Raw genomic sequence first — 9,636 nt, forward strand, 5'->3', positions numbered from 1 at the left:
GGAGGAAGCGTGACAGCTCAAGAATCAGGTCCTGATAGGCCCTAATAAGGTGTGGCATCTTCCTGCCCCTCCACTTGAACCCGGGGGGCTTTATTTTTCAGCGCCCCCTCCCCACACGCAATCTGAGAGGAACTGGTGTAGAGATTGGGAGAGCTTGGGCTGGAAAAAGGAAGCCTTGCGTGAGGGAAGGCAGAGGGAAAGAGGCCTCTGGTTTCTTCAGATGAGGGAAGCCTTTGGTGGATCCACCTAAGAGACTTCAGAGGCTTTGAAACACCAGGCCCGCCACCTCACACACTCAAAGATGAATGCATGAATTCCTCAACGCCTTCTAGTTTTTAAAAGTTAATGAATGAAATCCTTAAGGAAGGCTGGACATGGTGGCTCACGCCTGTAATCCCAGCACTTTGGGAGGCCAAGGCGGGTGGATCACCTGAAGTCAGAGGTTTGAGACCAGCCTGGCCAATATGGTGAAACCCTGTCTCTACTAAAAATACAAAAATGAGCTGAGCGTGGTGGCACATGCTCATCCCAGCTACTCGGGAGGCTGGGAGGCTTGGGAGGCTAAGGCAGAAGAATTGCTTGAACCTGGGAAGTGGAGGTTGCAATGAGCTGAGATTGCGCCATTGTACTCCAGCCTGGGCAACAAGAGCAAAATTTCATCTTAAAAAAAAAAAAATCCTAAAGGAAGTGGAGCGAACACTTACCATTGGGGAGATGGCAATGGAAGAGTTGTGTATAGCTGGGGGGGATGGTGGACATGCTTCATACCCAGCCACCCATTTACCCATTTTTTTTAAAAAATAGGGTCTTCCTTCTTGCTGTTCCAAGCTGGAGTGCAGTAGCATGATCATGGCTCACTGTAACCTTGAACTCCTGGTTCAAGCAATCCTCTCCTTTCAGTCTCTTGATTCATCCTTTTTTTTTTTTTTTCCAAGACGGAGTTTCGCTCTTGTTGCCCAGGCTGGAGTGCCATGGTGTGATCTCGGCTTACTGCAACTTCTCCCTCCCAGGTTCAAACGATTCTCCTCCCTCAGCCTCTCAAGTAGCTGGGATTACAGGAATGCACCAACATGCCCGGCTAATTTTTTAAAATTATTTTTTAGTAGAGACAAGGTTTCTCCATGTTAGTCAGGCTAGTCTCGAACTCCTGACCTCAGGTGATCTGCCCATCTTGGCCTCCCAAAGTGCTGGGATTACAGGTGTGAACCACCGTGCCCACCTGTTGATTCATCCATTTTTAATATGTCTTTATAACAGAAGGATTTTAAGAGAAGGGGCTATCTAGAAAATCTCTAGGTGGAAAGGTGCATGGACGGGGCAGTGCAGAGTGGGGAAAATGGAGAAATTGAAATTCTTCAGCATCCCAGACTACATAGTGCCAAATCCAAATGCAAATCCAGAGCTAGCAATGAAAAAGACTCCTGAGCCTGCTAGTGGTTCCTGCCTGCAATTCCAACTACTCAGGAGGCTGGGACAGGAGGGTGGCTTGAGCCCAGGAGTTCAAAGCCAGCCTGGGAAAGAAAGAGAGAGATCTACCCTCCAGAGAGAGACAGAGAGAGAGAGAGAGAGAGAGAGACCTACCCTCCAGAGAGAGACAGAGAGAGAGACCTGAAATATGGTAAATTTCCTCAGTACCTGAAAATATTTAAAAAGAAAACAAAAACAAAGCTGGAAGGAAAGAGAAGGTAATTCAAATAGAAGGGAAAGGGGACAGATCACACCAAGCTGAGGTCTTGGGACAGGAGATCTGGCTGAGCCCTATTACTTAATTTAAAATACCTTAGGGGAGGGCACCCAAGTGGATAAGGGGCTCCTGTGAATCCTTTGCTTGACTCCAGCGCGTTACCTTTGCCTTTGTAAAGGGTGGGGATGGGAGCGCTCTCCTCTCTCCTTCCCCTGTGTTGCTGTAGGACTTTCTGGGAAAGGAGGTGCAGGGCTCCAGGAAGCCAGTGCCCAGGGAGTGCTGTGCTGAGTCCAGGAGCCTGGCCACGGCAGGGGTGGACAGATTGTGGCAGAGGAGCCAGGGTGTCCCTTCCTCCAGATTTAGCTAAAGGAAACGTGGAGCATCCCATCGCCCATCCTCCCCACTCTCCAATTCCGCTCCAGAGGCCCCTCCAGACTACCGGCCTCTGCCCCTTTAAGCGCCGCCACTCCTCCCCCAAGAGCGGTGGCACCGAGGGAGTAGGGGTGGGGGGAGGCTGAGAGCTCTGGCTGGGACAGCTAGGGAAGATGGCCCAGGCTGGGGAAGTCGCTCTCACGCCTCGCTGCCCCCTCCCCTGAGCCAGGTGATTTGGGAGACCCCCTCCTTCCTTCTTTCCCTCCCGCCCCACGCACGACCCGGGGATGGCTCCGTGGCCTCATGGGAACAGCTCTCTAGTCCCGTGGCCGGACGTCCCCACCCTAGCGCCCAATACCGCCAACACCAGTGGCCTCCCAGGGGTGCCGTGGGCGGCGGCCCTGGCCGGGGCGCTGCTGGCGCTGGCGGTGCTGGCCACCGTGGGAGGCAACCTGCTGGTCATCGTGGCCATCACCCGGACGCCGAGGCTCCAGACCATGACCAACGTGTTCGTGACTTCGCTGGCCGCAGCCGACCTGGTGATGGGACTCCTGGTGGTGCCGCCGGCGGCCACGTTGGTGCTGACTGGCCACTGGCCGTTGGGTGCCACTGGCTGCGAGCTGTGGACCTCGGTGGACGTGCTGTGTGTGACCGCCAGCATCGAAACCCTGTGCGCCCTGGCCGTGGACCGCTACCTGGCTGTGACCAACCCGCTGCGTTACGGCGCACTAGTCACCAAGCGCCGCGCCAGGGCAGCCGTGGTCCTGGTGTGGGTCGTGTCGGCCGCGGTGTCGTTTGCGCCCATCATGAGCCAGTGGTGGCGCGTAGGGGCCGACGCCGAGGCGCAGCGCTGCCACTCCAACCCGCGCTGCTGTGCCTTCGCCTCCAACATGCCCTATGTGCTGCTGTCCTCCTCCGTCTCCTTCTACCTTCCTCTTCTCGTGATGCTCTTCGTCTATGCGCGGGTTTTCGTGGTGGCTACGCGCCAGCTGCGCTTGCTGCGCTGGGAGCTCGGCCGCTTTCCGCCGGAGGAGTCCTCGCCCGCGCTGTCGCGCTCTCTGGCCCCGGCCCCGGCTGGGACATGCGCTCCGCCTGAAGGAGTGCCCGCCTGCTGCCGGCGGCCCGCGCGCCTCCTGCCTCTCCGGGAACACCGGGCCCTGTGCACCTTGGGTCTCATCATGGGCACCTTCACTCTCTGCTGGTTGCCCTTCTTTCTGGCCAACGTGCTACGCGCCCTCGGGGGCCCCTCTCTCGTCCCGGACCCGGCTTTCCTTGCCCTGAACTGGCTAGGTTATGCCAATTCTGCCTTCAACCCGCTCATCTACTGCCGTAGCCCGGACTTTCGCAGCGCCTTCCGCCGTCTTCTGTGCCACTGCGGCGGTCGCCTGCCTCGGGAGCCCTGCGCCGCCGACCGCCCGGCCTCGTCCCCTCGGGCGCCCTTGAGGCCTGGACCAGCCCCGCGCAGCCCAGGCTTTGCCAGCGGCTCGAAGGGTAGGTAACCGGAGCAGAGGGACTGGCGGCTCTGGGTCGGGAAGCACGCGATGTCTCCGTGGGTCAACTTTTTGAGTGTGGAGTTTACTAGGAGAAGGTGGGAGCTGGGATGGCTTTGCTTGGAGAGAAGAGGGAACGAGGAGTAGCGAACCAAAATGGGACCCGCGGTCCTTTACTTTCCGGATCCCGTCACTAGGGTAGAAGCAAAAGAGGGCGAGCAGGCGGTCGTTCCTCACCCAAGGACCCGAGGTGCGCCACCGGAAAGAGCCGCGGCGTCCTGAGGACTTTCGCCCTGCCTGGTCGGCTCTAGGGATTTTTTGTTTGTTTGTTTGTTTGTTTGTTTTTAAATAGAGACAGGGTCTCGAGTCTCTGTCGCCCACGCTGGAATGCAGTGGCGCGATCTCAGCTCACTGGGCTCCTGGGCTCAAGCGATCCTCCCATCTCAGCCTACTGAGTAGCTGGGACTACAGGCGAGCCCAACTAATCCCAGCTATTTTAAAATTTCTTGTAGAGAGGGGGTCTTGCTATGTTGCCCGGGCTTGTCTTGAACTTCTGGCCTCAAATGATCCTTCTGTCTCAGCCTTCCAAAGCGTTAGGATTACAGGCCTGAGCCAGGGTGCCGGGTGGGCTCTAGTTTTGGTTTTCCAGCTTAGTTCTTTGCCCCACTTCCCCGATTTCTTGCCATCACTAGACTTGGCTTGGACTTGAAGGCAGGGCTAGTGCCACCGCCTTCCCCCAAGCCCTCGGCTTCACTTCTGGGTTTTCTCAAAGGTTTGCTGGCTGTGGAGGTGAGAATCCACTTCCGGTATGAAGCACAGCTGTGAGTGAGGAGCCTGGGAGTGCAGATGTGTGCCCTCCTGCTCCCTGGGCTGGGTTGGAGTAGGGGTGGGGCAGGTCATGTGTGGCTGGGTGGTGCCCTGGCGTTTTTGTGTAATTAAATATGTGTTCCCCAGGGTCCCTGATCTCTGGCATTCCCCTCAGTGCACCTGTTCCTCCCTTCACCCCAGGGTCTATTATCTCCCCTTTTTTTTTTTTTTTCCAGGGCTTCTTGGGGAGTTTCTGAGGCCTGAAGGACAAGAAGCAACACTCCGTTGATCAGAACCTGTGGAAAGCCTCTGGCCTCTGTTCAGAATGAGTCCCGTGGGATTCCTGGGCTGTGACACTCTACCCTCCAGAACCTGAGGACTGGGCTATGCGACCCAAGGAGGGGTCCTTACTAAGTGGATTTTCACCATCCTCTCATTCTGTCTGAGAGATGTTTTCTAAATCCCAGCCTTGAACTTCACTCCTCCCTCAGTGGTAGTGCCCAGCTGCCCTGGAGCAGCCGGCTGGCTTTGGTAGGGGCACCCATCACTTGGCTTGCTTGTGCAGTCAGTGAGTGCTTAGGGCAAAAAGAGCACCCCCGGTTCCATTCCTTCTGCCACCCAAACCCTGATGAGACCTTAGCATTCTCCAGGCTCTGTGGCCCAGGCTGAGAGCAGCAGGGTAGAAAAGACCAAGATTTGGAGTTTTGTCTCTGATTCCCTTATTATGGCTCTGAAGCACTGGCCTCTCTCACTTTAGCCATGGAGTGGCTCTGATCTACCTCACAGCAGTGTCAGAAGGACTTCGTCAGGGTTTTGGGAGCTCCAGGGTTCATAAGAAGGTGAGCCATTAGAACAGATCGCTTCTTTTCCTTTTGCAATCAGATTAATAAATATCACTGAATGCAGTTCATCCTTGGCCCCCTTTCTCTCCGTTTGTTTTCTTTTCATAATCCACTTACTCCCTTCCCTTCCACTCTGCACTGGCTTTTGACAGAGGCAGTAAATTAGGCCTAATCCTCGCCCTTTTCTTCCTAATCTTCATCAAACAAAAAATGAAAAATCCGTCTGGGCGAAGGGGAGCAAGCTTGAGCCTTTGATATCTTGCTCCCCCACCCTTCCTGAAACTCTTGAAATCCAGTTGCCATTGAGTAGCAAAGCCCCGCTCCCCACAGGACTTGGACAGAGTGCCCACAGGGGGATGGGCTGGCTGTGGCCAGGTTCAGGGCAGGGGGTATTTGTCACCTCCATGCTATAAGCCAGTGGTGGATTCATAAAGTCCTGTGGTCATCAGGAACCAGTTTTGTTCAGTGCCTTACCGTGGTGTGTGTGTGTGTGTGCGCGCGTGCGGGCGTGTGTGTCTGGGGGCACAAAGCATTGCTTATTTGGTCAAATGTCTTGTGTTATAAATATATTCTGATGTTTCCCAGCCTTTCCACAACCTCTACCTTCCCACTCCCCTTCCCCAGCTACAAATATCTGTATTATCCTCTTAAAGTAAAACTGGAGTTACAAATTTGAGCCTGTTGATACATTTTTCTCTTATTTCCATTTTTATGAATCCTATCAGGCAGGTTTCCTATGTAAAGAAAATTTCGATGGAAATCATTAGATCATTTTGTGAGTTTCTATTTAAACTCCGTGAGCCAAGACCATTGTCCAGGCTGATTTATGGGATACCCGGGAAATCACAGATGTTTTGCGTGCTTGTGATGTAGTGCACAATGCGTTGTCTTGGTTCAGGGGCCCTAGAGTTATAAAATTCCATCTGCCCCAAGGAGGAACTCAGTGGATTTCCACATATGGGTGTTCCCTGTGAATTGGACCTGGTCTGTGCTGCTCTCTTTTCTCCGGGAGCCCAGGTTTTATTTCTCAGGATGTTTTCATACCAAAGATGCCTTTCTCCTTTTCAACCAGGGCGGGGTGAGATATCTGGTGTCTGAGGTGTGCAGGATTTCTTGGCAAAGACTCAACTTTGTGGCTCTTAGTGGAGGAGGAAGTCTTGCTTGACAAACAAGAGGCCTTCCTCTCCCCATCTCTGGATATTCTCCCGACATCGCTGGATAAAGTTGGCCAGTCAGTGCTAGGCAGGGGAGAAGGATGATTTTGGAGGAGGGGCCTCTGGTGTGTAGACTTGTCTTTGAACATTGTCCAGAGGCTCATACTGCTTGAGTCTTGCTGGACGTGCCCGTGCGCCAGCTGTCACACTCCTTTGCAGTGTTTAGACTTGTGCTGGGGCTATGGATTCCATCTGCAGATTGTCAGATAGAATCTGACAATCTGGTCATTTCTCCAGCAACTTGTGGCCAGGCATCAAGTGGAGGGAGATTTACATCCTTGGATGGGAGCAGGCTGCTTTTGCTAGCATGAGGCCTGAGCACTTGAACTGTGGAAGACAAACAGCCATCCTCCGAACCCAGAGATGTGACGACTTCCAGGCCCATGAGAACAACAGAGCCCCTAGAGCCGCTGGCCTCCCCAGAGTCTGTTAGCTGGAGCTGGGCGTGGGACAGAAATGACCAGGAAGAGAGGGCTGAGTTGGAGGAGAGGGAATGAAGAGCGGGCTTTTTCAGAGCTGACCTACTCTCTGCATCAAGTGGAACTGAGGGGGAACAGGCAGAATTTGGGTACAGGAGGATGTGGCGGGCTGACTTTCCCAGCCTTTCTTCTGGGGAGTGGAGGTAGGTGCAGGCTGTGGTACTCATGGGGAGTCTCTGGGCCGTAGTCCCATGCTGGCTGCATCCTCAACCCCAGGAGAGTAGGAGCAGCTCCTCTCCTCTGTGTGTTTCCATTGCACCCTACATGGTCCTGGGAGCACAGGGGAAGGCATGGAAATAGCACTTCTTACTGTTTCCATCCTAAAACAGTCTAGATCCAGGCCTTTTGAAGGCCTCTTGGCGAAGGTATGTCTACACAGTGTCTGTGTTTGGGTGTCTGTCCAGAATGGGGAAGTGGGGGCCTGCCATGGCAAGCACTGCTAATGCTCTCCCCCACGCGACAAGCCTGAGTATAGTCTGCCTCTGGCCAGTAAGAAGCAGCTGAAGCATAACATGCAATTCGGTTTAATTTGAGGCCGAGGTTGACAGATCACCTGAGGTCAGGAGTTCGACACCAGCCTGGCCAACATGGCAAAACCCCATCTCTACTAAAAATACAAAAAGTAGCCAGGCATGGTGGTAGGTGCCTGTAATCCCACCTACTCGGGAGGCTGAGGCAGGGAGAATGCTTGAACCCGGGAGGCAGAGGTTGCAGTGAGCCGAGATCGCACCACTGTACTCCAGCATGGGCAACAGAGTGAGACTCCATCTCAAAAAAAAGAAAAAAAAAAATGACAAGGAAAAAGAGAACTTCATAGAAATCAAATAACTTCCTTGTATTGACTCTCACCCCATCTACCAGACTCCAAAGTCCATTTTCTCTTCTCTACACGCGCTGCTTAGAAGCAGTTATGTGACACTGAGCAAGTCACTTAGCCTTTCTGACTGTTTCTTTGCCTGTGAATCGACTGGAGATTACGTGATCACTCTACTCAGCTCATGCAGGCTGCTTTTGAAGACCCAGTGAGACGCTGTGTGTGAAAGTGGTTTGGAAACTGAAAATGCTCCTCCAGTGTAAAGTGGTGGAATCAAAATCTGGAGCTAGGATGAGTCCCAATCTATTACAGCAGGGATCCTCAACCCCTCGGCCACAGACTGCTACTGGTCTGTGACTTGTTAGGAACTGGGCCACACACCAGAAGGTGAGTGGAGGGCAAGTGAGCATTACCACCTGAGTTCCGCCTCCTGTCAGATCTGTGGCTGCATTAGATTCCCACAGGAGCATGAACCTTAAAGTGAACTGCACATGCGAGGAATCTAGGTTGCATGCTCCTTCTGAGAATTTAATGCCTGATAATCTGAGGTGGAACAGTTTTATCCCAAAACCATCTCCTTCTCCCCTGTCCGTGGAAAAATTGCCTTCCACCAAACTGGTCCCTTGTGCCAAAAAGGTTGGGGATCACTGTCTTATAGTGTCTTGCTCTGTCGCCCAGGCTAGAGTTCAGGGGCACAATCCTGGCTCATTGCAGCCTCAGCCTCCTACTCAAGTGATCCTCTCATCTCAGCCTCCCAAGTGGCCAGGACTACAGGCTTACACAACTATGCCCAGCTAATCAAATTTTATTTTTTGTGGAGATTGGGTATTTCTATGTTGCTCAAGCTGGTCTTGAACTCCTGGGCTCAAGAGATCCTCCTGCCTCAGCCTCCCAAAATGCTGGGATTATGAGCATGAGTCACTGGTCCTGGCCCTGGTTTTGCTCCCCGTATAGTCTTGTTTCTATTGACAGCCTGGGTCTTGGACCCACTTGTCTTTGGTCTTTGTGGACATGCCCTGCCTGGTCTTTCTTCTGCAAGTTTGTACTCAAACTGCACCCTCAGACTGACTCCTTTGGTTTTCTGTCCTGGTATCTGTACACGTCCAGCTCTGGCTCTGTTTCCATGTTCAGACCCTGGTCTGGCCTGATATTTAGCTCCTGGTCTGGATCACCCCATCATTGCCAATGCAACATTTACAATGAGAACAATTTTAAGAATGGGTAGGCTAGGTGCAGTGGCTCACGCCTGTAATCCCAGCACTTTGGGAGGCCGAGGCGGGTGGATCACCTGAGGTCAGGAGTTCAAGACCAGCCCTGCCAAAATGGTGAAACCCCATCTCTACTAAAAATACAAAAGTTAGCGGGGCGTGGTGGTGGGCATCTGTAATCACAGCTGCTTGGGAGGCTGAGGCAGGAGAATCACTTGAACCTGGGGAGGCAGTGAGCAGAGATTGCACCACTGCATTCTCAAAAAAAAAAAAAGAATGAGAAGATTTAGAACAGAAGGTACCTCTGGATCTCAGGACGTTACGGTCTGTTGTAGTAGGGGGTTCATGAGAATGGGGCCCTAAGGAACCAGAAAGAGGAGAGAAGGTGGCATATACTTTGCTAGGGCTGCCATAACAAATGATTGCAAACTGGGTGGCTTAACACAAGAGCAATTGATTCTCTCATGTTGCTGGAGACTAACAGTCCAAAATCAAGGTGTCAGCAGGGCTGTGCTCCCTATGAGGCGGGAGGGGAGGATGCCTCCTTGCTTCTTCTCATATCCCGGTGTTTGCTGACAATCCTTAGGATTGTTTGGCTGGAGCTGGATCACTCTAACTTCTCCCCCGTCTTCACAGGGCCTTCCCCTGTCTGTCTGTGCCCACATTTCTCTCCTCTTATAAGGACATCAGCCATTGGATCAGGGCTCAACCTAATCCAACATGACC

The 9,636-nt window shown here is 53.1% G+C and overlaps 1 protein-coding gene across 1 annotated transcript; it reads left to right on the top strand.

Annotated features, from left to right (window-relative positions):
• The first annotated feature begins 2,122 nt into the window (after positions 1-2,122).
• On the top strand, positions 2,123-3,560 carry ADRB3 (adrenoceptor beta 3). The gene is given in 2 exon segments (XM_050801349.1): positions 2,123-3,472; positions 3,475-3,560. Coding segments are annotated over 2 exon segments (1,206 nt in total). The 5' UTR covers positions 2,123-2,343; the 3' UTR covers positions 3,552-3,560.
• Positions 3,561-9,636: the final 6,076 nt, after the last annotated feature.

Source organism: Macaca thibetana, chromosome 8, assembly GCF_024542745.1.
Source record: "Macaca thibetana thibetana isolate TM-01 chromosome 8, ASM2454274v1, whole genome shotgun sequence".
NCBI classification, from domain to species: domain Eukaryota; kingdom Metazoa; phylum Chordata; class Mammalia; order Primates; family Cercopithecidae; genus Macaca; species Macaca thibetana.